Source organism: Ornithodoros turicata, chromosome 7 (genome assembly GCF_037126465.1).
Source record: "Ornithodoros turicata isolate Travis chromosome 7, ASM3712646v1, whole genome shotgun sequence".
In the NCBI taxonomy this organism is placed as follows: Eukaryota; Metazoa; Arthropoda; class Arachnida; order Ixodida; family Argasidae; genus Ornithodoros; species Ornithodoros turicata.
This window is the reverse complement of record NC_088207.1, coordinates 29491542-29518635: the sequence shown is the minus strand read 5'-3', so window position 1 is coordinate 29518635 and position 27094 is coordinate 29491542. Positions and strand designations below refer to the sequence as shown.

At 46.2% G+C, this 27094-nt stretch overlaps 3 protein-coding genes across 4 annotated transcripts in view; all 3 read left to right on the top strand.

Moving 5' to 3' along the window:
* The window catches only part of LOC135400766 (glutamate receptor ionotropic, NMDA 2B-like), a 30908-nt gene extending 20607 nt beyond the window's left edge, over positions 1-10301 (top strand). Inside the window, exons 2-8 of the mRNA XM_064632675.1 lie at positions 4400-4500; positions 6015-6102; positions 6201-6359; positions 6495-6645; positions 7286-7500; positions 8776-9059; positions 9921-10301. Coding sequence (XP_064488745.1) covers positions 4418-4500; positions 6015-6102; positions 6201-6359; positions 6495-6645; positions 7286-7500; positions 8776-9059; positions 9921-10221 — 1281 coding nt within the window. The 5' untranslated portion in view covers positions 4400-4417 and the 3' untranslated portion in view covers positions 10222-10301. The remainder of the gene's footprint in view (positions 1-4399; positions 4501-6014; positions 6103-6200; positions 6360-6494; positions 6646-7285; positions 7501-8775; positions 9060-9920) is intronic.
* A 2757-nt stretch (positions 10302-13058) lies between these two features.
* LOC135400762 (uncharacterized) lies at positions 13059-17381 on the top strand. The gene is made up of 4 exons (XM_064632662.1): positions 13059-13164; positions 13668-13714; positions 14695-15096; positions 17137-17381. Exons 2-4 carry the CDS (start codon positions 13675-13677, stop codon positions 17346-17348), a joined length of 654 nt encoding a protein of 217 aa, XP_064488732.1. The 5' UTR covers positions 13059-13164; positions 13668-13674; the 3' UTR covers positions 17349-17381.
* Positions 17382-22408: 5027 nt separating this feature from the next.
* Positions 22409-25550, top strand: LOC135400761 (uncharacterized). Of its 2 annotated transcripts, none has more exons than XM_064632660.1 (4): positions 22409-22686; positions 23603-23649; positions 24228-24629; positions 25306-25550. In XM_064632660.1, the coding sequence occupies exons 2-4, from the start codon at positions 23610-23612 to the stop codon at positions 25515-25517; spliced, it is 654 nt and encodes a 217-aa protein (XP_064488730.1). In that variant the 5' UTR covers positions 22409-22686; positions 23603-23609; the 3' UTR covers positions 25518-25550. The 2 variants fall into 2 exon arrangements, with proteins under 2 accessions (XP_064488730.1, XP_064488731.1); XM_064632661.1 differs by having other exon boundaries at positions 22440-22682.
* The last annotated feature ends 1544 nt before the right edge of the window (positions 25551-27094 follow it).

Sequence of the window (27094 nt, the reverse complement as noted above, 5' to 3'; positions counted from 1 at the left end):
AGGTTTATTGTGTTAGCTTACCGTGGGGAATTGGCACAAGGACGTTGCGTGGTTCCAGTACTGACCTTCTGTGTCTTCCCGAAATCCTCATCATCGTTCCCCACGGCAATGAATTTGTGTAATTATGTCAATAACTTGCTTACGTAATTATGTCAGTAAAATATTCTGAACAGCATTTTCGGACATTTTATATCTGGACACGCGAGATTATAGCGGTCTTCAGCTGACGCCAGGCGGTTATCGAATTCCAGCCGATTAGTCACACATGTACAGAATACTGCGCAAAAGTATTTAAAATAAGATACTAAATAGTAAATACTCCACGTAAAAAGTAAATAAAATAGGGTACAAAATAATCAAACCTAAGTAATTTGAGTAGAGTACTAAATACTTTGAGAAGTACTTAAGACACTCTTTCAGCTACTTTCGTATTAGCAGCAAGTGAAATGCGTATTCTGAACGTGGCCTATTTGCAAGGCCACGGTGTCAAGTAGTGTTTGGTGAACCCAGATAAGCTTTTTTTATATGTTCCGACCCAAACCTTGTAATGTCTCCGGTATGTCAGTTCGGGTTTTTCAACCTCTGGCGCGAGTTTATTGCTTTGGTGACCAAAGAAATAAATGTCGGGATTCTCTTGTACATAATCTCCCGTGGATTCTCCTGGCTATCTGAATAGGAACCATTTTCTGACGAAGTTGGCTATTGACAAGCAAGGCCAACCGTGAGATCAGCCTATTGTACAGGAGGATAAATGACAGATTCGCAAATTCCCGAAAAAAAAAACCGAACGAAAAAAAGGGGGCTTTAAGTTCCAGTGAGCTGAAAATCTGCAGTCTGGACTCTGCGGAGAAGTGTGCTGGATACGGCTTGACGAGGAAGGAAAGTATTTTGAGTACTGAGTAGCAAATACGGAAAAAGTATTTTAAATACGTTAAAAATACTTGTCGCAAAAAGTATTGAGTAGAGTACCGAAATACCGTAAAAAGTATTTAAAAAACTATTTTGAGTACGTACAAGCTTGCCATTAGTTGACTAGTGAAGCCTAGCTGCATCCTAGCTTGAGCCTTGGATGATGCTCCAGCAAGTCAAACTTGTCCAGTTATCCATCGAATTGTTGGGTCATGGTCTTCAGTGCCTGTGTTCCCAGAGAAAAAAGGGCAGGCGGCGTTCTCATCAGTAAGTTGCAGCGAGGGCGTCTTTGTTGATGAGTACCGAAGATACGCATTATGTCATTGACCTCTCGGCTCAACTGGACAATGGGTCTCAATATCTGCAGAGTCCTTGGCTGCTGGCCAACTGAGCATCACGTATCGGCATTACAGACCCTAATGCAGTTCAGGCTCTGCAGTACGATACTGAAAGTACTGCGAGGCTGCCCTCGCCGCTGATGGCCTTTTCTCGGTTTAGTAATGTTTTTACGTCTTTTATCGTCCCCAAGGTCCTCGACTGGGAGGCTTTCAGCACATAACCGCCATAATTCTTTCAACAAAACAAAATGAAGAAAACGGCCGCTACCTCGATATGCCTGCAAACCCTATAACCCGTTTTATACCTCGAATATCTGCATAGGTCTATGCAAGTCGGAGGCAGCTCAGTCAGTGATAAAAAACATATTTGGAAACATTGCACTGGCAGGGGCTTTTGGTATGACGCGTCTCGACCAAATGCGTAGATTGCGTTCGTCTCAGCCTATACGCCGGATATACGTAACAAAAGAATGCGTTCATCTATCTCCTCTTCAAGTTCACATCTGCGTCCGCACCTCTGCGTTAAGAGCTCCTGACACACAGTTCACTGTTGCTTTACATGCTATACACTAGAGGGCCCCATATCATCGATGCCCGTACGGAACATCGTTGATCATTTGTTTCAAAGATGACTCTTATCAACAAGTACACCTATAGTAGATGACTGATGATCCTATGATCTGATGATTCTGTGCTTATTGACGTGCAATAAATTTTGCTAGCTACGTTTTCGTGCGCACCGCAGTGTTCATCTAAATATGGGAAAACGAAGATAACGATAATTCGTGGTTTCATGTCGCTAGAGAACTGCGAAGCCGAAGAGACAACATTCGTTACACGAGATATCATTGGTTTGATAGACGGACAAGCCGCATTGGCGACCATTTCAGTCGTAAGACATCCGATAATAAATTTTACATTCGGCTGCCCAACATCGCCGCTCAATTCTGTGCGTTGTATGAAACTTCGACGAAACTCTTATCGCGTAGAACTTCCTTGAGAGTTTCTTCCTGCCTGCCACGGCAACGTCACTTGTTCTGGCCATCGGGAGCACCAATGAACTCGAGCCTTTTTGGGTTATCCAATGGCTTTTGCATGAGACATATTACAGCGTCACCAACGTCCTTTCCCAACTGAACTAGTAGTTCGTGTGAATGCTGCTTGGTCCTCTGGGTGTTACAGTCGTATGCGGGAGCGATAGCAGTACCCAAAATCAAACATTTCGTGCGTATCGCAAGGGGTCAAGTTTGTGTCGAGTAGAGGCCAGTTCTGTTATGTTTATTCGAAGAACGTCTGAGGAGTGTCGTCTTGAGGACGGCTGTTTCCGGTTCAACGTGGGGCAGGTGAGGAAGTGAAAATGCAAATGCTTGGGTTCTGTAATTCAACAGTTCGGAGCAGTAGTGAAAGCACGTGTTGTTGAACAACGTGTTGTTGTTGAACGTGTTGAACAGTTTTCGTGCACGCGGCAATCGTGTTGCACTTTGCGATGTGAACTTTCAGAAACGCCAAGTATGAACGCAGTAGCATTCTCCTAGCTTCCAGAATGTTCCTGTGAGATGTGAGCGATGCCCCACAGGAGCAGCCAATGCGTGGCGCAGCAGGGCGCGGAGTGTCGGCGCGTACCGCAGCCTGCAAATTTCAAACATGGGTGCGTGTAATTTCTTGCTTTGAAACGGAGACAATAGCTTCGTATGATCTCTGCCCCTGCAACGCAACTCAATGCGGCTCGATCCCTGGTCATGTCATCACTTATCTGTTGCCGTTGCTGTTTCCCTGGCCGCGACACGCTGCTGTGCTCATTCTCTCCTGACTGGCGTCTAGCCAGAAATGTCCGTTCTCTGACAGCGTGGTTACTCGTTACTCTAAAACGTCGCCCGACATTCCTGTCATCATCAGCGCAACCTAAGACAGATACACATAGAGGAACTAGCTACCAATTGCCCATTTTTTTCGGTGTCAGTTCCTTTAATAATAATTATAGTAATAATAATAATTGCGAGATTTACACGAAAAGGGAGTACGCCTACCCTTGTGCTGCTACATATGCTGCACGCACCGCAGGGTATGACTGCGGATAATTTCAACCACCTGAGGCTGACCCAGACAGTAGAAGATACTCGAAAAACGTATTTGAAATAAGATATTAAACACTGCGATCGTAAAGTAATTAAAATACAGTCTAAATACTCATACAGTTTATGTATTTAGAGTCGGGTAGCAAACACTTCAAAAAGTGTTTAAGATGCATTCAAAATACTAGAGTCAGAATTCAATGCAAAGATTTAGGTTGTGAAATTAGACCTAGGCTTTATTCGCTCTTCGTAGCAAATGCATTTCCGTCATCCGTCCTCGTTTCCTCTGAAAAACGTTTCCTGCAAAGCTGAACAGGCGTTCCACAGGTGCACTTGATGGTACGGCCACATTATACTTTAGGAAAAGTTCACACAGGCAGTTCACACATATTCCCCGAAAGGATAAAAGTAATTGGAGTATTGAGTAACAGATACAAAAAAAGGTCTTTTAAATAGAGTACAAAATACCTTTCTGTAAAAGTACTGAGTAAGATACTTAACGATGAAAGATGGAAATGAATACCAACAAAAGCATTTAAGACACAGTAGTTGGAGTACGATACTCGAAATACCTATATGTCTGGGCTGACCCAAGGATAAGTGAACATGGAGAGAACGGAGAGCTGACTCGGGGAGCGGGAGTTGCAAGTGCAAGCTCTGCTGATAGATTCAGAGAAATCCGACTGAGGTGGCCCTCCCGCGATTAGCTATCTGTGCCATCCATATATCACCAGAAACGACAGTCAATCAGACAGCAACTTGCAAGCAATGGTATCGCACAGGCTAAGTGTTGTTCCTTCCCTGTGTTTCCGAGAATTCAGCAGTAATTATATGGCTTGCTTCTTTGGGCGAAAAAACTTTAACTTGGGGCAAGTGTCACATCCACTTAGGTGTCATTCAATTGAAATGCTACGAGACCTTGTTGACCATCGCGAGGCACCGTGCAGAGCTTCAGAATGTTGCGGCCCGGCTCTTGCGTTTCTATACCTTCAAACCTTAGAACTGCTTTAACACCTAAAGCAGGTGATAAAAGACAGGTATGTAGCCACTGCAGTAATCACCTGATTTCTGCTTTTGCAGATCGTGCCTTATGTGGACATGGAAGAATATCCGAACGGAACTCTCCTTGCCGGTCCATTGGCTAGAGTTGGGGAGGAGCTTGTGAAAACATTTAAGTTTCGGTAGGTGAGAATTTAAAGGGAGACTCTGCTCCTGAAACGTGTTGAGGTAACAGTGTGACATCAGTTTATACCGTATGATATTTCAGTGAATACAATTTCTTATCCACAAGTGGCACAGATAATTAGAAAATGAATATTTTCCTTTGACTCATTAGGCGCTCGTCCACAGAAAAGCAGTCCACCAGCACCAGGCTTCACCTCACCCGTATTCTTCGTGTACGGCTTTCTATAGGTTTTGCTTGTACCGCTTGCGAATGTTTTAGAACGAAGTCGAGGAAGCAGAATGACTGGTCAGCCGTGTGGCACGTAGAAGTTATAAAGCGCGGGCCCGTAAAACAGCCGGTGGCCCATATGAGACTACCGGTGACGTCACGCGTGGTACACGAGGCAAGTTATATCTAAACAGGTAGCGCAACTCAATAATGAGCAATAATAGGTAGCGCATAATTAGCCATGGCACGTTTACATTCGCGCACTTTGTTTGCGGTGTATTCTCTTTTTCCTCACCCAGGCAACAACACCAGACGAGAACGCAGAAAAATAAACCGTATCAGGTTTAATTAAACATATCAATTCGAAATACACACAGTTATCACAGATTTTGACAACTCCAAACTGAAGGGCATCGTGTTGAACGCACAGAAATTAAGATGGCTAACTTAAATTCCATTCCTCACCTAGAGCTATATACGTACACGTAGTGACTAGACGTTTGCATTTATTCAATGAGCGGCCATTATAGGTACATTGCAACAAAACATGGCATCGTTGGTGCACAGCTGATTCCTGCTCACACTCACGCTATCATGGCCGTTCGTCCGATGGCGAAATTTTTTTCGCGGTGCCAGCAATAACGGATGCACTGTATTCATCTGTTCATACGTTTAAGCCTTGGCCTACAGCTCCAAGGTGTGAACGTCGCTTCCTATTTAACCCAAAAAGTGTACGAACTCTGTATTACAATGCACGGACACACGGGACGGATACAGAGACGCACGGATAAACACGCCCATGCACTGTTACACATGCGCAAAGGGAGCAGGACACGGAAATGTACTCGGGTGGTATAGATGATTTCGTATGTGTGCACGAGCGGGGCAACTGAAAGTTTTTCTACATTGAATTATGAATAACCTATTAGTATACACTATACACACAAGCCATGCCCGTGTTGTAAAGTTTTTCTGTTTACGAACGCGTACCTCTACTACCAACACCCAGGATCGCTCGCGCCTCATGCTGGTAGCTTTGCCGATGGGTCTGATTTGGTATTTTCGCTTGTTTTCGCTACCAGTTTAGATATACCTTGCAGGAGGTAGGAGAAGGAGCCCTCAGAAGTTTCGGTTTCGTATTGAGCTTCCCAGCTCTTTTGACAACTGACGAGTCCCCCACTGCCAAGCCAACTTTACTTTTCATTTCGCAACAAAGTATCGAGCTTATTTACACAGCCAGTATAATAGTTCCGGATTTTCGCAGATTCTTCCTTTAACATGTACACCGCAGATGTTCTGCAGGTCGCAGATAATCTTTCCAAAAGAGCGGATCTGGGGGATTAAAGCGAACGGCACCTTTTCCGGATATCTGGGGGCGGTGCAGAGAGGGGTTAGTAGACCTTCTAGGCGATTTCTAGCCGTGCTATGAAATCAGTGCAAAAGTTCGCCATAATATCTGTTTTAAACTGTTTACTCATATCTTATTAGGAAGTAGATGTGATGCTGGGTCCTATGGCTCCCACGGTCGGTCGCAATGAGGCTGTTGACTTCACCGTGCCGTATGACGTCAATTACGTCAGCGTGATGACTTGGAGACCCGTGAAATTTGTTGATCCTTTCAACTTCGTCCGTTCTTTTAGCGGCGAAGTAAGTCTTTTGTCTCATCCACTTGTGCATTGCGCGAGACGTGTCCAAGAACAGTCAGTGGACGTTTTACTCCACGTCATTGCATCTCATCGGCTCTCCCACAGGTCCACTGTAATACTGAGGCAATATTTACAGGTGTGGCTGGGCATTCTCATTTGCTGGATTGCCGTCTCTTTCGCTACAAGATGCTTGGATTTTGCTGCGTCCAGGCACTTATGCCGCGGAAACCGCACCCTGCAGTTCCCACAATACTTGTGGCTGTACTTCAAGGTCATGTTTCCCAATAGTGAGGATTGTGACTGCGTTCGCTTTTTGAAAATTTCATGGCTGTATAGTTCGTTACCGGGACCACTGGCTTTTAAAAGTGAGTGAAAGCGTTATATGAAAGGTAAATATCGCATCCAAGTGAAAAAAGGTCATGTACTGAATCTAAAAATTGAAGAATTATAAAGCTGTGCAGTCTAGAACCTTTTTTATATGCACTTCAACACCACCATCTGAAGCACTCCTTGCGCAGGTGAAACACGGCAACGATAAGCCTAACGGATTCCGAAGGTGCGATCTTGCAATAGGAACGGTCGTTGGGTTCGGTTACAATCCTCACTTTTGTGAGGTTAGGTCAGTTTGGGTTTCACAGATAGGGGGTCTGGGGGAGGGGGACCTTCCCCCCTGGCACGCGCTAGGCGGTGCCTGCATGAGACTGTGCCGCCGGTTCGGTCTGAAGGTCCTCAGTAAACATGGCGGATCATCTCCGAGAAACGGCGCTACAATTTTTATTTTTATACGTTGGACACAATATAGGAGGGTCATTCCTGTTCCTGTCCCGAGGGTCATCGTCTACCTAGATATTTGCTTTGGTTAGAAAAACGCAGTGGACCCGGTAACGAACTACATCCGATTTCATACTCACGTACGACCTTAATTAGGCTTCCCAGACAACCAGTCATCGTGGTTCCGCATCCTTCTGGGCATCTGGATGTTGGCTTTAGTAGTGCTCATGGGGAGCCTCAGTGGCATACTCACCTCCACAATGCTTGTCCGCAAGACTACCGATCGAGTGGACGACTTCGAAGACCTCTTTCGGTACCCGAAGACAAGGGTAGCAGCAGAGACGCTCACCTACTTCGAGCGCCTGCTCACTGTAAGTATAGAGTGCAGAAATGTCATAATTTCTGATGTCGCGATGTCCGTGTCAGTAAAAGTAGTTATTTCGTTCTCTCTAATCCCCGTGGGAATGCCACGATATTCCGCCGTTAAGAATCCACCGTTTAAAATCCGAGATCTTCAAAATCCCAGATTTCTGAATTAAAGCTTTAATATGAAGAATGGCGGAATGATAGTGTTGAATAATACATATAACTGACAAACCTCGCTGTATTGCCTGATTTTGATGTCAGTAGAAGCCACTGTCGTGAATAAAAACCAGGTCTTTGGCGACCGTTAGGCTTAGCATGGCGGTCACATCAGAGCAGCAAAAATTATAGATTTTGGTTAGGTTAGGTGCTTTTTGACACTTCATCCGCCGTTGGGGGCCTCCCCACAGTAGGGCACGCACGCAACTCCACGCTAGCGCCGTTTGGGATTTTGAGCATATGGGATTTTGAACGGTGGATTCTTAACGGTCGGGATACCCCCATCCCCATGATTTGCTAGTTGTCGGTGGGTGATGCTGACAGATGAGTTGTAGCTACTTAACAGCAGACGATCTTCGACACTTGGTAACAGGTTTATTTACAGCAGTAAACTATGTTGCAAAGCTTACATGCTATAGCAAAGTCGCGAGTTCTCCGAGCAGGTCCGTTTGCTACGGAGACCGCAGGCCAAGTCCTTCTATTTTTCCTAACACCCCGCTCTCTGCGTTGTTTTTCGTACCAAAGATGCCGCCCTTTCAAGCGACTCTTCTTCATACTCAGCAAAATAGAACAAAACAACAACCCCCGCACACCGCTACCTCGACTGACCAAACGTATTCGAAACTTACGTGGCCTATCCTGTCGTCAGCTACGGACACGTGCGAAGCACTGCTCACAGAAACCCGGTCCTCAGTCTCTTGGCGCCAGAATCTGGTGGCTGCTTCCAGACAACATGTGTGGTAGGAACCACTGCAAATCCTCAAAGTGGCCAGTCGTTTTCCGCGGAAGCGCGGTCAGAAGTAAAAACAGAAAATAATGAACCTTTCTGTCGCACAGCAAATTTCCACTTTACAGTGTCCTTTGGCGTGCCACACGTCTGACGTTTGGGGACGTTTCCTGGCAGCGCGTCAGTACGTGAGACACGTGTCATACCAAAGGACACTGTAAAGTGCTCTTACTTTGCCTGAGCTATGGAACATGTCACGCAGTCGTATCACGCACTAGTCGTACTCTTCTTCACAAAAAAGAAAAAAGAAAATAAAACATTGTGTCATGTTTTGTAGGACCCTGTAGGCGACACATTCAAGAGGTTGAGTAACCGCCACGAACGAGTCGTGGGCATGTATCGACCTGGCGCGCGTCTAGACGCTGTTATGGCTAGCGTTCTTCGCAAGGAACGCGTCATGCTTGGAACGGACGTCATGCTCAAGTCCCATATCGCTGACAATTACGTGCGAACTGGACAGTGCCGACATCAAGTGGCTAAAGGAACGGGAGGTCTCATGCACATCGTCATGTTGCTGAGAAAGACACTTACTAAGGACTTCAAGCGGAAGCTGGATGCATTGTGAGTATATAATCCACCGCATGGTGACGTAATAGACTGGTGTGCAAGGTGACTTGAAGCAGAAGCTTCAAGTCGTACGCCGCCGAAGAACAGGTACCGCGCTGCTACTGGGTACCTTCTTCGTCATTGGCATTGCATTGTAAGGGTTGGGGGAATCATGTGTTAGAGAACCGTGGGGCGTTGTGTATCAACTCTTGGGGGTGAACGGTAAAACCCCTACACTTGTTGCTTGTTGCTGTTTTCTTTATTTCTTCCAGGCCGCCACGCGTACTGTACTGCTGGAAGTACTGCTCTGGCCATTCTTGTTCTTTCTTATCTCATTCTCTAATTAACGGAGACTGACAATCCCCGTCCTTGGGGTAGCGCCTTCGTCGGCTGCTCACTGCTTGAGACTTCTGCTTCGCCACACGTTCACCGGGTTGTTGGGTTTTCTATTTTTGGAGGTGCTGAAGGTGTTTTGCCGGATGCACTTCCCTAAACGCTATGTTAGTCCTTGCACGCGTTGGGAATTCCACACTGAAGCAGCTCCTGTGACGACCGTTGTCAATATCGACAACAAAATCTTCGGGACACTGGGTACATGGGGAAGAGCACACCTCAGCCGAGCAGCGGGTTCGACTTTAATAAAGTATTCCATTCGATGACGTTTAGGAGGCAGCAATTTATCATCACCACCAGACAAATGACGCGAAGCACACACAATATTAAACTTTTAAACTGCATATCCTCTCTCTATAAAGCAGTGTTCATGTGAAAACCTGTTCATGGGAAGTTCGGGTGACTACCACGTAAACAACCCAAGAATAGTCACAGGTGTCGCAACCGGGTTCTATATAATAGTATGCATTTTCCTAATCTTAGCGTGTCCCGCATAAACCAGTGCAACATCTACCACAAGGAGATGGAATGGCGTCTACGCAACTACACCCGCTGCGTCAACATTCGGGACGATGCCGTGCAAGCTCTTGCGCTGACGGATATCCAAGGCAGTTTCTTCCTTCTTCTCGTCGGCCTTGCAGCATCTTTGCTGGTGTTCCTCTCGGAACTCTGCAGCATGCCGAACAAATTTATTTCCTTCTGTGGGACAGGTAACCTGCGAGCTGTCAAGCGGCACAAATTTCACGCAGCAGCTCTCCCAAGACATGGGCAGTATGGGAGATAGTATTGACTATTGCGTATGAATCCAAAGCGTTATCGCTGAGATTGGCTGATTTCAAGGGATGTTTCTTGTGGGATAATAGGTTCGGCTTTTGTACTTTTCGTTGGATTACGATCTGTCAGACTTCCGTCATGGGTGCGTTTATTATATGGCAATAGGGAGATAAGATTGTGAACGCTGGTTGAACCAAGATAGAAAAATAAAAAAGGTCTGCTGCTATATACCTTGACTGATCATTTAATGTATTTTATTTTAATTCTGTGTTAGCACCGCGAAGCAACTGTGGCTATGAGCGGCGTACAGATGTGGACAGATGGAGAGAGGAAAGCAGGAAGGAGTGGGGGGGAGGTCGTAACTCACATCCCCATTTTTTTCTTTATCAGATCACCATCACGTGGTAGTGGAAAGCAGAGCAGATAGAAAAACTGTGTTTGAGCCTGTGGGTTGGTTTCGTATATGAATAAAGCTTAGTCGAGACTCGAGAGGTAATCGATTATTTGTAACCGATTACTCAAAGTCGTTATCCCCTTGAAAAATTACTACTACTTGTTAACTACTAATTAAACCTACTTGAAAAATTATTTGCTCGTAAAACTAATCGATTACTTGCAAAATTACTTGGGAAAGTAATCGATTACTAGTAACGCAATTACTTGTGACGCGTCTGCATACGACTCAAATGTCGTAGATCGACTTGGGCACGGGACTCTCCCAAAGTTGCTTGCAGCATTTCACTCGTCTCAGCGTCGGTTTTCCCCAAGACAGAAATTGTTGCGCACCCGCTGCAAGCCATTTCATTTGAATTGCGACGCGCACTTCAATTGGACGCCTACACCGACGAGTTCTCAGTAAAGAATGTGGGCCGTCTTACGATGCAGTCACCTCATCGCTCTAGGCTTGCCGTGGGTGATTCCATCGAATTTGTGCCATGATTTGTCGCCCAATAAATAATGGGTGTGGGAGGGGATACGTTCATTGGGATATGAAAGGACAGGTAAAAAAATAAATAACGATTCCATACACAGTCCCGTTCCCTATCTCGCACCACTTGCACGTACTTCAAGGTAAAGATATGTAGCGCAGTGAAGCACTGCACTATCTGTGGCATGAAAGCTGACATCCTGCACCAACTCCCTCATTGTCAGCAGCACCTTCCCCATAGGAACACCCTCCGTTGGCGTCCGCTCAAGATTGGCTGTAACGACTTTTCTTTAGCCGCTCTCCTTGGCCCCGTCCTGCACCCCAACCAGTGATGGGCTGTTCCTGCCGCTCTCCTCAGTTTCCTCAGAGCCTCACAACTCATGAACTGCTGTGACGTTGTCTTTTCTTCCTTCTCCTTTCGTTTTTCTTTTTCTTTTTTGAATAGCAAGCCGGTTCTTTGCATGGCTAACCTTTCTTTTCTTTTACAGCGTCAGCTGTATAGTGGAGACTTTCCTGAAATCGCATCGGCGTCGTCTGCATTAGCATGTCCGCACAAAACTCTTATCGCATGTGCGCTCAACGTTTGGAGTAGGGAGGAGAATCCCGCTAGTTTACAACCGCTATCGCTGGAAAGTGAGATAAAAACCAAAGTACGTCAGTTTTACAGCGTCAGCTGTGCCGTGCAGCTTCCCACAGGGCTCGTGGTGGCTGCGTGCTACTACTCGCCTCGCGCCGCGCCCGGACGCATCCGCTACTTTGTCTTGTATATGTGCTCGCGCCTTAAAGCACGCAGAAGCGTCTCGTCGTCGGAGACTTCAACGAGGACGTTTCACTGGCCAAGAACACCACTTTCCTAAGTGATATGTTCGAACAACTGGACCTTTCGCTCCCCAAGCAGCACAACATCTTGGCCCAATATTGGCAATGTCGGCCCTAGATTGCACCAATATTTGTCCAATATTGGGCCAGGATGTTGTGCTGCTTGGGTCTGCACTAACACCCCCCAGTCCACAGCTAGACATGGCTCATGCATAGAGTTTGTGTTCCAGATCAGCCCCATCGTTCAGGACACCACTGAGCTCGCCAACCATTTCAGCGAGCACAAATGCTTAAGACGCTGAAATAAATTTGTCTATACACTTTCATCCCGGTCTCATTTCACCACACGCACAGCTGACGCTGAATTTCGCGTTACTCGAGTCGTACCCGTCCCATAATTTCTTTCTTAGTGAATATATCCCCCCCCCCCCCCAGTAACGGTGCGCCCCTGTGTCTTTTTTATTTTTATTTTGTTCCCTCGTGAGATAAAAAAAACCTACACCTCGTTTGAGCTTCTCGCTAGGTGTCAAATATATTGACTACGTATAAATGACGTCGTGATGTGACATAGACGTCAGTCCGTCGCTCAGGGAATACCGTGTCATCAACTGTTGAAGTGCGCGACACAGTTACCTTTCTGTCATAGGTACTTCAAAGAAACGTTTGGTATCCATTTCAGAGAATCGGACTCTCGTTTTCAGTTGTCCACCAACATACCGACATGTCGACGAAACAATGAAAGATCACTGAAAAGGTTCGCCAGCAACATGACGTCTGCCTTCCATATTTAGGAGCTCAAACACAATAGCGACATTTCGCGCGATATGCCCAAGATAACGATAAGGATGACGTGCACCGGCCGTTGCAATCTTTCCTTCCAAACCTTGCAATGATAATGTTTTTCTGGAGCATGTTTTTTTCAGTGTTTCACATCCAATCGACATATAGAGCGAAAGCCGCGATAGCAACAAGAAATCTGTTCACTTCAACTGAGAACAATGTCATTTCGTTTTTTCTTTTTTTTTTTTTTTGCTCTAAAGGCATAACTTATCAACGAGCGGCATTGTTTCGCGTTGCTCTGGGAATCACAGTCTCGCAATTACCCAGATAGCATTCTACGGACAGGTTTTTAATCGGCCGCTCCTTACATCCAAGACCATTGGCAGAGTAAACGGCGCTGAGCTCACTCTGAGGTCTTCGTCAGATGTAAGTAAAACAAGTGTCTTGCAGTGGTGTCTCTGTGTGGATAGCGAAGAGGTCAAACACTTAAAAAAACGTCCCGTATGTAATGAGAATGTTGCAAAAATAGGGAAATATTTTTTTTTAAGGGTTAGGATAATTACTGATTTGAGTGGGCCTCGTTGTAGCCACTATAGTGACCTCCTGTAGCGCTGCCCTCATTAATGTTAACTAATGGAGTTTTTAATTCCGAAATATAGAAGTTCATCCCAAAGACAACATCTCTGTGCTTTGATGCAAACCGATGGCATTATAGCACGAGGAAATATTCCCATAAAAACGGCAGATATGAAGGCCCTTTCTGCCCGACTACCCATGAAACGCGCTTGTGCCTTGATCGTAAATACGAGGTAGAACAAGCGCGCTTAACTTAAGAGCATACTTCTTACTAATTTCTTTAATAATCAACTAGCTAGGTGACTAAGTCGTCGAGAGCTATGAGTTTTGCAGCGAGAATCCTTCTTTTACAGAGAAACTATGTTGTTCAGCGTGGTCTTCCTTGGGTTCCTTGCGACCGGTGAGACATTTTTTGTAAATACGTGCTGTTGTTATTGGCGCTATTGTTTCATTGCCCATGCTAGCAACCTTCCTGAACCGCACTCTCCGGGTCTCTTAATCAGCTCGACTTACCTCCCCTCCCTCTCCCTCTCTCTCTCTCTTGGCCCTGGCCAAATCCAGCCCACCAACGCTCTGCCCTCAGAGCTCTATTGACATTTTTGGACATCATAGGACTTCGATCCTTATTGTGAAGGGGCTCATTATTACATTCCCCAAATCAGCACCAGCAATGGGGTAGAGCATCGCCCCTGGCGATGGAACTCCCCATTCATCATCTCAAAATAAAGTTGTTGTTGTTGGCGCTATTGTTTGGTTCTGTAATTTTTGTAAAACGCTGTCCTGATTTTTCTTTTTCACTTTCAAGCACATCCGCAAGGACAAAAAAAAGAAGAAAAAGAGAGAGATTCCGCATAGAGAGAGAGAGAGAGAGTATCTGGCAGCTAGTATTTTGAGTATAGCCTTATAGACTGGAAGACTCCTTCTGATTTCGTATAGGAGTTTTAATGCTACTTGAGGGCTGTTCTCGGCCACGGCTTGCACTGTTCACATCACTCGGCAGCTAAAATCTTTGTCATGTGGTTTGGTTTCGGGATTGCAAATGATAGTTTTCGGTGAAGGAATACTTGAAACCAAAAGTCATTCCATACCGCCCTGTATTCAGTGTCACGAACGCCGAAATTTATTATCCTGAAATCCCGAGATTTGGCCTCGTGAAATCCCGGGATCCGAACCCTACTTGGGCTAGTCCATTACGTCAAACGAGTCTATTATTTGCTATTTGACGTTTTCACCTTCCGAGACCAGCACCTTTGCAACATATATCCCACCCGTCTTGTTCAGTATGTCAAGTACTGTGCCAGAACCATGATAATATGCCAACCTTTACAAATTACATTCCCTTCACTTGACACACTCACTTAGACATTTTTTTCCTTGCAGGTGCTCTCGCCGGTTCGAAATATGAAGCCAACTCCTATATAGACAATGTGCTGCGCAATTATCTCCCAAACAACGTTCGCGTCCAGTCGCTGGACCCAGCCAACCTGCCAGAGATTAAGGTTAAGGTCCCGGGGAAGGGCTTGTTGAGGACCTTCAAGGCGAAACTTACCCACGGACAGCTGTACGGGCTTTCTCATGTCGTCCAGCGCCGCGGTGACTGCTCTGCCCCTGGGTGGCAGGGAGGGAATGTCACCCTTGGGTGCTGGCTTGCGCTGGATGGACTGAGGAGCCACTTCGATGTTTCGTCCAAAGGCGATTCTTTTTTCGACAGCAAAAAGAAGTACTCGGTTGACTTGGTTGTCAAAAACACCAACCTCTTCGTCGAAGTCAGTCAGCAGAAGCGTGAGTCGTGTTGTTTGTGAACATGTCCCTAGGCAATCTTTCCGGCATTGCACTCGCAGGCTCCGTCTGTCGCTACACCCCTTAAAGTTATAGTTCGCTCTCCAAGCATCGATTCTTCGATTTCTTTTGCAGTCGACAGTGTATTTCGAACTTTGTGAGGCCCGTGCATTAGTTTCCCGCAGCTCGAGCGGTACGATTTATTGTAGGCACCTGAAAGCGACGAGATCCACGCCAGTAGGTTGTTTCGTGGTTGTATTCCTTTTTGTTTGTTTGTTTTCTTTTTTTTTTTTCCGGTTTTCTTTGCTTTCGTTTTTTCGTTCTTTGCTGGGAATAGCAAGCCACCGTAGCGCAGGCTAACCTTTCCCTCCTTTTTTTATAATAAACATATTCCCCCCACGCCAGTAGGCTTTCCCGTGGAGAAGGACGCGCGCGCGACGTCTGTGTGTGAGAACAACGTAACGTTAAGTGGGCGGTCCGTTTCCCCGGCATCGAGATGCGGCTTCCTATCGGCAGCTCTGAAACAACGCCGACCGTCTGAAACACGTCACGTGAGCCGACCACAGCCTCTGGTAATGTGCTTCTCACTCGGCCGCGCTGCAATCCCCCTTGGAAAATATTTTGATTTCCAACGAAAGGGAATAACGGGGAGTTGTTCATTGTCTATTCTAAAAACACGTCCAGCGCGTTTTTCTTTTTCTTTTTCTTTTTTTTTTCTTTTTCGTTAGGGACCTACCCCTGCAAAGGGATTGTGACATTTCATATAGTTCTTTACGCCATACACGCATTACACTCCATCCATGCCACAGTTTTGCGGGAAAATGAACTTTTTTTTTCTTTTTCTACGTGTCCTAGTTACCGAAATTCTAAGGAACAAAATTGGGCGTCGATGTCCTGCGTCAGAAGCCCTGGATGGGTTACTATTGGCTCTCGTGAGCACGCGAACTATTCCGAAGCCGCCATACTGGCGAGGATGTCTGCCGTGATGTCGCGGCGGGCTGGGTTTCGGCATTCATGGTGCCGATTTTCTATGCGCGCACACGCTTTCTTTGCTGTAAAACATGGAATGCCAGGCTTACATGGATGCAAATAACCGTCTCTTACAATTATCCGGCATAACCTTAGACGAACAGTGTACTCACAGGGCGACATCCCCGCGGAATATTGTCGTGGAAGAAAAAGCAAGAACAGGAACTGCTGACGGGGCGAAAGTTCCACCGCGTCTTCTGTTGAGCATACGCACGGCCCGGGAATATCGGGAGTCAAGTAGCGCGCGCACAGCAGACGACAAATCGAACCTGTCGTTTGCACACGAACCACAGAAAGACATGACGTTCAGTGCTCGTGCTCACGTAACAGCAGGAAGCTATGACGTATTTCGCATCTCCTGCTGGAGTACTCTGGAGAATGTCGTTCGTGTGAACGCACGGGGAGTGTCACCGACGGGAATTTGAAGGGAAGAGCCAAAGCATTTAAGACCGAAGCAGAAGCCTCAGGTAGGGAGCCACCGACGTTTCGGATAGGGACTGTTCTTCCACTGGTCCCAGTCGAACGGTCTCTGTTCGAAATGCAGTAAGTAGCAAGGCGGGGTATATGGTATCCTAACATTGAGCCGGAAAGTACGTATCAACTGCAGTGTCTGTGTAGGTCTTCCTTTCTGTGTCTGCGTGTGTTTTACTTACTGCATATTATCCGGCTCAGTGTCTGTTCGAAATATTCGCGGCTCCCGGCTTGAGGCTTCTGCTGCAATCTACATTCCCCGGATCCCTCGATTTTCCACTTTTCGACGTACACTACCGAAATCCGTCGAAGAGCTCATTTAGAACTTGGATCTGTCTAAACGTTGAAAGTACTATCGAACGTTCGAACAAAATATTTACTTGAGCGCCTCTCGTTTATAACAACATGTTTTTGTCCTTATGTCCTAACCCCCCCCCCCCCCCCTCCCTTACGCAGAGCGGTGGTATTGCACGTGGCTTCATCCTATACGACGACGATAAGGTATCGCTCTTGAAATATTTGTTTGCTCCTTGTTCATCACAGCTAGGTCGCCGTATGTGAAGACCTTGAGTGTGGCCGATCTTTCCTTCGACCTGAGGTCCTCCAAGACTCTGGACCTGAATAGTAAACGATGGAAACAACTGGAGGCATCACTAAAAGAAGCAGTCCAGGGAGGCGTCCGCAGCCTCTTGTTCGGCCCTTTCAAGCAGGCCTTGGATCTCTCTGTTCAGGCTCTTCAACTGCCTGCAGCTTGAAAAGTTTCTTTTCAATAAACACATTCAAACAAGCTTCTGCATGTGGGCACTAGTGGGAAGAAAGGCCTTGTTGTAGAGTTGCTGCTTCCTATACCAGCACGATGCACTGAAAAATGTGCCTGCGGTGCCTGCACACAACTCACCTGAAACCGCCATATTGTCCTATTGTAATGTATGGAAACCGACGTTTTCGCGCTTTTTTTTATACGCTGAATATGGCTCCCAGGATTTTTTTCTTTCTTTTTTTTAGCTTTCACACGCACACATATGCCATCGTGCGCCATCGGAAGTTCCTCAGGTAAGAAGACAACGAGTTATGTCTGCAAATGCCGGTTAGGTTTATCTGCACATACCCTGTGTATTTGTGCGGTAGCAGATAGACTTGGCGCAGGAAAGTTTTAATTTCTTTGCTATCTGTTTGGATTACAAGCATCCAGTTTGACTTTTGGGATGAAGTAGATGCGACGGAACCTTACGAAATGAGTTTAATTCACGTAGGCATTATCAAACGTTTGGAGCGTAGAAATAATATGGACGCAAACGCATAGCAGCCACTGTTCATTAAAAAGTACCCTTGGAAAATCGCTGTATAAGCAACATGCTCCGAACCGCGCTGAGCAGAATGTCGTTGCAGCTAATTGCTCTATAACAGACGGTGATTATGTGAATTGAATAAGCAGGCCGCTCATTTTCCCACTCTGTTTATTATTTACGGCCGTCCACGTTTGAAGCACAAGATTGGTCTCCTTGGTTAAGCGGCTGTCATTGAAGGTTCACCGCCGATAATTCATATCATGCCCAATGTTCGCGTACAAAAACTCGCCTGCATTACACCCATAGACGAAATGCACCAGAAACGTATAATTTAATTTTGGCGGAAAACGTCGACACTTTTCACTGGTTCTACACTGGGTCCTGTGAGATATCTATACAAGAAAGTTTGCCGAAAAAGAATTACCTATCCGTATATCTATAAAGGCTTTTGTTTCCCCGCCGTTTGAAATCTTACACATTTTACTCAGTGGGACAGAAGTAGAATCCGCGCTCCACCGTGATTTCACAGTGTTATGCATCAAAAGCTATCAGCTTTAGGTAATTTTCCACTGCAGTTTCGCAATTAGGGGGACCATGTTTGGAGCCTAAAGTGAATGTCTTGGTTATGAGGCGAGCCAATTTTGTTCCCGAGGGCATGAAAGTGCGAATAAAATGTGAGACATCACACTTAAAGAGGGCTTAGCCTAACGACAGTTGCGCATGTGGGAAAGCCGTTTGTGCGTTTGAGTGCGTGTAAATTTGAGGAGGAATGAAACTCTAAAGGGAGGGGAAATATCAGAGTTCAGAGCGCATTCTCCTCTGATAACCAGCACCGCAAGACGGGTTTGATAAAAACAGCTGCAAAATAAAGGTGTGCTTTTTCGGCCAAAGAGACTGAAGAACGTTTCTGGTGACTTCTGCTTTATAAGCAGAAAAGACAACGCTGCAGATACTGCGTTCCCATGAGATTCGCGTTTTGGGAAACCGAACGCTTTCTTCTTCATATATCAATTTTTTAAACTCTTTTTGACAGTGTACAGTGCTGGACAAAAGTTTACGGAACGCGCGAGCGGCGTATTTTCTCTGGGCAGATACACCCTAGCGGCTAGCGGAAGCGGGCGAGTTCACTCGTTCAGAGGGATGGAAGCGTGCGTTTGTGGCGACCCACTGTGGTAGTAGTGGTAACTTTGCCTTTGAAATGGTTTCGTTTTCGCTCTACTGCACCGAGCGCGAGTTGTTATCGCGGGAAGGGAGTCTCTCCGCTATCGTAGAGATAACAGTGATTTTAGACGACAACGGGCTGCAGTGGCAGCAGCAGCTGTTTCTTTTTCTTTTTATTCAACAAAAACAGAAGGAAAGAGCGTGTACCAATGAGCAGAAACAAAAAGAGAGGGGGTACGATACTCTTTTAATGCTACTTGCCCCCCCCCCTTTTGGCAGCAATAACGGAAGCGTGGCGCACAGGCATGGGACGCGTATAGCCGACGGACAGGGTTCACGTAGTAAGGACCACTCTGCTTCTATAAATTTCCAGAGTGCATCTTTGCTCCTTGTAAGCGTCTGTCTCTTGCTCGTTCTATTCTTCAGGATTCCCCAGACGTTTTCGATAATGTTTAAGTCCGGGCTATGCGCAGGTCATGTATTAAACACGCGACAAAGTATTAAAAAGTATCGTATTCCCTTTTCTCTTTTTGTTTCTGCTCAAGGGTACATGCTGTTTTCTTCTGTTTGTGTCGAATGAAAAAAAGAGATGAAAAAGCTAGGCCACTACAGCCCGTTGTCGTCTCAATTCATCTTAGCGCCTCGTTGTCTCTACACACTAAAAACAGAACTTCACCGCATAGCACGCTGTGCGCCAACCATTGCCGCGAATGATAAGGTTATCGCTTCTGAAAGGAAGAGAGGGGTGGGCGTACGGCTTTTTATGGCAATTTGGATATATGAAAATTGCCACAAAAAAGCGTACGCCCCCCTCTCTCTTCAAATCAGAAGCGATAACCCTATCATTCTTGCAATGGTTGGAGCACAGCGTGCTATGCGGTGAAGTTATGTTGTTCGAGTATACGATAGCGGTGAAACTCCCTTCCCGCGATAGCAACTCGCGCTGGGTGCAGTAGTGCGAAAACGAAACCATTTCAAAGGCAAAGTTACCACTACTACCACAATGGGTCGCCACAAACGCACTCCTCCACACCTCTGAACGAGTGAACTCGCCCGCTTCCGCTCATCGCTAGGGTGCCACCGCCGAGAGAAAATACGCCGCTCGCGTGTTCCGTAAACTTTTGTCCAGCACTGTACTTCTGGCGGTAAAAAGATGCACAAAAATTCTGATGGCTGTACCGTTATTGCCATGTGATCTGTCCGCCGATGATTCCCTTTTAATCCTTATCTGTGACCGCCATGTTTTTTGCATGTATATAATGTTTCACACTTTTTCTTAATTTTTCCTCGTAGCACCACGGGGAAGCTTCGTTGCCACCAGTATGATATTTGATGGGGAACTTAATGGCTGTGAGCTCGTATATTTTGTCTAACGACGTTATATACCTTTTTTTTTTTTTCATTCCGTGTTAGCACCGCGAAGCAACTGTGGCTATGAGCGGCGTACAGATGTGGACAGACGGAGAGAGGACAGCAGGAAGGAATGGAGGACAGGGGGGTTAGTTGGCCGGCTGTGCCGACTTCAGGGGGAACTGTGCTGACATTAACCTGGAAAGTCTTCGGAAAACCCAGGGAAAACCTCAGACAGCACAGCTGGTGGTAGGATTCGAACCCACCACCTCCCAGTCTTCAGCACGACCTTGGCTACCACCAATGAGCGGGACGCCTTAACCCGCTCGGCCATGCCGCTTTATATACCTCTATTTAGGAGAAGCGAACGCAAGGCAATTTTTCTTTTCTTTTCTTCGTGCGTACACTTGTCTCTGCGACAGCATGCTTAAATTGTGCGTGGCATTGGCTGTCCTGCAGCGTCATTCACGAACAAGATGTAATTGTCATCTAAGTAAGATATATGCTTCTATGTTCAACTCACTTAAATGCATCGAATACAACTGGGACCTGGCGCATATAATCGTGTTGTGTCAATGTTTTCTTGACTTCAAGCCGATCGTGGCGACGTACCTGTGCAGAAACTTGAGAAAACATTGCCAGAAGCGGGCTTTTTTATCATTGCCTGCTTATGTTTTGCGCGTGAAATAGTGCACACTGGGCATTTTTGCAATTTTTGCCTTGTAACTATTTCGCATGTTCTTATATGTGGGGAGGACTTGAAGTCCCAGTAGTGTGGACAATCGCTGCAGCTCATTTCTAACAGCCTGCAGATTACTTTCAGAACACTGATATATAAAAAACACAATAATTTGATTACTTTGTAATAGCTGAACTGAGAAGTTTCTAAGAGGCGCTGCCAAATTTTTCAGTCTTGGAGAAAATCTACTTGTTCAAAGCTTTCAGAAGGTGGGACATACGGCCGCAATAGACGACTTCTGAAAATCCCAGAGTGCTTAGCGCCGCTTTGAACTGTGGGAGTTTACTAATACGAAAGAAACGGGTGGCCTCCAAACTGTTCCGATTTCTCCCCTACCGGTCCCTTGTCCACGACGTGTCAAGCGCGAAACGTCGTGGCGCGACGTTACGTGGCGTGGCGTGGCGTGACGTGACGTGACGTGACGTGACGTGACGTGTCAAGCGCGTGTGACGCGAAAGCGAAACGTGAAGGATTATTCTTCGTTCCCCCACTCCGTAAGCGCCCAGGATGCAATGCGTGCGCAAGGAGCGCTGGGATTTTCTGAAATCGTCTATTGCTGAAGCTCATCAGACAAATCAGAAGCATTAAAGGAAAAAATGAGTTTGTGCCGCACTTTTGTAACGCTGCGTACAACTTTTTCGTTTGGGCATAATGGCAGCACAATATGTAAAACACCTGTGCGATGATTTGTCGCCCAATAAATAATTGGGGTGGGGGGGGGGTATGTTCCTTGGGATATCAAAGGAAAGTTATAAAATTAATAACGATTGCATGCACGACCTCGTTCCATATCTCTCTCCATCTTCACGTCGTTCTACATAAATATATGCAGCGTAGGAAAGCTATGCTCCTGTTAATATTTTTTTCTCTTCTTTCGTGACATAAAAACCCTACACTTCGTTTCAGCTTCTCGCTAGGTGTCAAGTATATTGACGTCAAATAAACGACGTCATGATGTGACATAGTCGTCAACCCGTCCCATCCCAGGGAATACCCTGTCATCAAGCGTCGGAAGAGCGCGACACAGTCCCAATTTCTTTCATAGGTGCAGCAGAGAAACGTCTCGTATCCATTTCGAACAATCGGACTTTCGGTTTTAGTTGTCAACCGACAGATCGACATGTCAACCCAACAACAGGATGTCTGACTTCCATAGTTAGAAGCTCAAGTACAACAGCGACACTTCACGATGTCCCCAAGATAACGATAAGGATTCATGACGTGCACCTGCCATTGCAGTCTTTGCCTCTAAACTTGCAGCGATGATGTGGTTCTAGGGCAATATTGTTTCAGTGTTTCATATACAATCGACATAGAGCGGAGACCGCGATACCAGCAAGTAACCAGTCCACTTCAAATGAGAACTATGCTCCATTTTTACATCAAAGGCATGACGTATCAACAAACGACATTGTTTCACGTTTTTCGGGGAATCACAGTCTCCCAAGTACCCAGATAGCACTCTACAGACTGCTTTTTAAGCGGCCGCCCCTTACATTCAAGACCACTGGCACAGTAAACTTCGCTGAGCACACTCTGAGGCTTTGGACGTACGTAAGTATCTTGCAATGGTTTCTTAGCGTGGATAACGATCAGTGTCCCAACATAAAAAACACGCACTTCGTATGTGGTCAGATACTTTTTTTTCTAAATGAAGTTTTCTTTTTTTGTCAATCACGATAATTAGTGATTTGAGGGCGCCACATTATAGCCCATCTAGCAACCCCCCCCCCCCCCCCCCCATCTAGCGAAACACCTGGAGGATTGCCGTAATTGCATTAATTTTCACTAATGGACGTTTTAATTACGAAAGGGATATGTTCGGCCCAATAACAACATCTATTGCTATTGCGTCTGCGTTATTGCGTCTCCCTCTCTCCAACGGCGTATGTAGTTGACGGGCTAGACTTCCTTTCATTCTTGAGTCCGAGAAACGTGGCAGATTTGGAGGCCATATTAGTCGCTCCCCCAGAAACGCCTTTTCCCTTGAGTGCGAGAGAGATCAACAGTTCGTGCTTGTTCTCCCAAACAGAACAAGCAGCTTAAAGCCTAGTTCGCACTACTGCGTTTCAATACGTCCGTCCGACAACGTCTCTGTGTGACGAGCGCAGGGGTTTCCAATTCACGTCCGCGCTTTTGCGACGGTGCCTTACAAGAAATAGCTTACAGCCGACTATACGTGAAGTAAAGTGAAAGACGATAAGAGCGCACGGTTACCGGGCAACGACCGGCATTTCTTGCGTCGCTCCGTCCAAAAATTGAACTCTGCGAACCTACGCGCCCGTCGCTTCCGGAGGGGCTTGCGTCGGTTCGCAGACGGACGCATTGAAACGGAATAGTGCCTATTTTGTAATACTTAACTAGCTATGTGACGAAGCTATCTCTCCATTCATCATCATTTAAATAAAGTTGTCGTTGTTTTCGACGAAGCCATACACAACCTCGGCCGTTTTGCATTCTTCTTTTACAGAGAAAAGATGTTGTTCAGTGTGGTCTTCCTTGGGTTCCTTGCCACTGGTGAGATATTTTTTTGTGATTATGTGCTGTTTTTATTAGCGCTGTTGTTTCGTTCTGTACTTTTTCGGTCGTAGTGTCAGCTAGAGGTCTCCAGACGTTTGATTCATCCCCAACGTGACGTGATAAAAACGAGGGTTTGGTGGATTGGGTTTGTGGAATATGTAGATGAACCCCTCCTCTTTAGCTCCTCGTTAAATTGGATGAGAGGGTGCGGGTAGAGAAAAGTAATTTACAAGCGTAGATACGACAGAGAAGCAGTACACCACTTTGCAAGATAGAGGAAATTCGCGGATAGCTTTCATTTTGTCTATCGTTCCTAAACTTCCTAGAGGATTCAGCTCTATTTTTATGCAAGATACACATTTGACCTGCTTATTGACTATCTGACTAGCTCAGGCCGATCCAGTACATGGCACCACTTTGTTATTTGTTATATAGCGTGATACGTGCACGTTTGGAACATCCGTCCGTCTCTCTCCATTTGTTAAATACTGCGTGCCAGTCCAGAACCATGATAACATACTGACCTAAACAATACTGCTGTCGCTTCATTTGACTTTTTTTTTTTAATCTTGCAGGTGCTCTCGCCGGTTCGAAATATGAAGCCAATTCCTATATAGACACCGTGCTGCGCAATTATCTCCCAAACAACGTTCGCAATCTGAAACTGGACCCTGCCAGTCTACCGGAGTTTCAGGTTAAACTTGCGGGGAAGAACTTGCTGAAGACCTTCAAAGCCAAACTTAAACACGGACAACTGAACGGCCTTTCTCATGTCGTCAAGCGCCGTGGTGACTGCTCTGCCACTGGGTGGCAGGGAAGGAATGTCACCCTTGGGTGCTGGCTTGCGCTGGATGGATTGAGGAGCCACTTCGATGTTTCGTCCAAAGGCGATTCTTTTTTCGACAGCAAAAAGAAGTACGCGGTTGACTTGGTTGTCAACAACACCAACTTCTTCGTCGAAGTCACTCAGCAAAAGCGTGAGTCGTGTTCTTTGTGAACTCGCAGCCGCGGTCTGCCACTACTTTCTTCTTAAAGGGTTTGTGACGCCTTGATACATGTTCACTACGTCATAGACGCATTATACTCCATGATACAGTTTTGCGGGAAAAATGAACTTTTTCTTCACGTGTCCTAGTTACTGAAATTTTAACGAACAAAATTGGGCGTCGACCTCTGACGGCACAAAATCCCGCATGGTTCCTATTGGTTCCTATGAGCACGTAACCTATTGTATGTAGCAGATGCAGTGTATGTATGCGTTTGCCTTTCCGTGTCTGCGGTAGTTTTACTTGCAGCATATCCTCCGGCTCAATGTCTGTTCGAAATATTCGTGGCTCCCGACCTGAGGCCTCTGCTGCAATCTACATTCACCGAATCCCTTGATTTTCCACATTTCGACGTTCACTACCGAAATCCTTCGAAGATGACGTTTAGAGCTTACTTCTGTATAAATGTTCAAACTACGATTGAACTCCCGAAAAAAAAAGTACTTTTGCATCTCTCGTTTGCAACATGTTTATGTTTTTATGCCCTCCCCTTTCCCCCTTCCTAACTTAGAGCGGTGCTATTACACGTACCCTCGTCCTACTACGACGATAGGCTATAAACACGACGATAAACACAAACCATTTATTTGCTCATTATCCATCACAGCTAGGTTGCCGTCTGTGAAGACGTTGACTGTCGCCAATATCTCCTTCAACCTGACCGCCTCCAAGACTCTTGACCTGAATAGTCAGCGATGGAAGCAACTGGAGGCATCAGTAAAAGAAGTCGTCCAGGGAGGCGTCCGCGACCTCTTGTACGGCCCCTTCAGGAAGGCATTGGAGCTCTCTGTTAAGACACTTCAACTGCCGACGCCTTGAAAAGTTTCTTTTCAATAAACACCTTCAAACAAGCTTCTGCATGTGGGCACTAGTGGTATAGGAAGAAAGGCAGTGCTGTAGAGTCGCTGCTTGCATGCAGCACAATGCACTGAAAAATGTGCGAGTGCATAGGGGTGGACGTGGGATCAAGGTTGTTTCCTCCGTGGACGACAACGAAGCGCCAGATCACGACCACATTGATAAGACCAGCCTCTCCCACGTTCTTGAACTTGAGGTACACTGTGCCGGTTGGGAATTCTGTAACATTCTGAATGTGTCTGTATGGAGTCGAGTCAGCTGGTAGTGTGTGCGCCTAAACTGATCCCAATTGGTTACGGGTTCGATCCCGGCCGCGGACACGAGAAACTTGGTGCCAGTGTACAAGTTGCTTAGAGACGCCGTCCTCCGTGAGGTACCGTTATATACTATGTGCTGTGTGCCGAGATGATTTCAGCACGCATTATAGAACCCTAAGCTGGGCAAAACCAACCCACCGACCGACCACTGTGGCGTCGCTCATGATCGCAGTTGTCTCGCGGCGTAAAGCCACGAATTATCACCCTCGAATGAAGCACGGGATATTTTTTTTTTTCTTTTCTACTAGTGCAACAAAGTGCTGTTGCACAATGGGAGTTCGGATGGCGCATGACTTGCTTGCTCTCGTAGAGTGATCCCTCTTTCTTGGGCAAGACGACTGGAATTGCGAGAGAATATCCTGGAACTCAGATCTACAACATGGGTTAAGTTCGAGGTAAAGTTGTCGGCGGGCGAGTCATGTAATTCACCGTGCACTCTGTGCTTTCTAGCGATAGAACACTTCGAACAAATATTGAAATGGTCTTCAAACTTCTGGCCCCTTCGTGGTGTTCCACATTGTGCTGCACTGGGCAGTTATGTCGCCTGTGCAGTAGTTCCTTGTGACCTGGTCACGATTCGTCACTCATCAACTTTCCTGTACTTTGACATCTGCTTTCAGGCAATGCAAACAGCAGGGCAATAAACCATCTTACGTTTTCATGCGAGAAATGAGATTGAATATCGTTAGGACACAACCGACAGGCTGCGTTCCCTATATGCAAGGCCAACATGTTACAATGTACAACTGCATCGCCTTGAAATACTTCTTTTTTTCTTCTTTTTTTTTCAATTTCCAACTTTGCCATTTATGTTAGAAGTCCACATCGGCTGTTCACTGCACTCTTTTCATCTCAGCCTGCCCAGCCTGCTGGCCGGCATCAGCCCCATCTCATCATCGTATCGTTATGTGTGTGTGTGTGTGTGTATGTGTCATCCTCCGCCCTGCTATTCATTGTCGACAATCATGGAGGAAGGAAACACAGGAGCGGTGGTTTCGGACAGATGTACGCGGGATTCCTCTAGCGATCGCTCCAGTCAAAACCGTCATTACTTCCTGTCCACCACGTGACTTTCTTTTCAGTTAGTTACGTGCGTCGGTGTCAGCGTTATGAATTCGTTGTGAATCTTATGTCACCGTTTATACACGTATCCTTGAATATTGACCTCCGGACAACAGCAAATTCACCTGCCTTTCATATAGCCGACCATATATTTATATA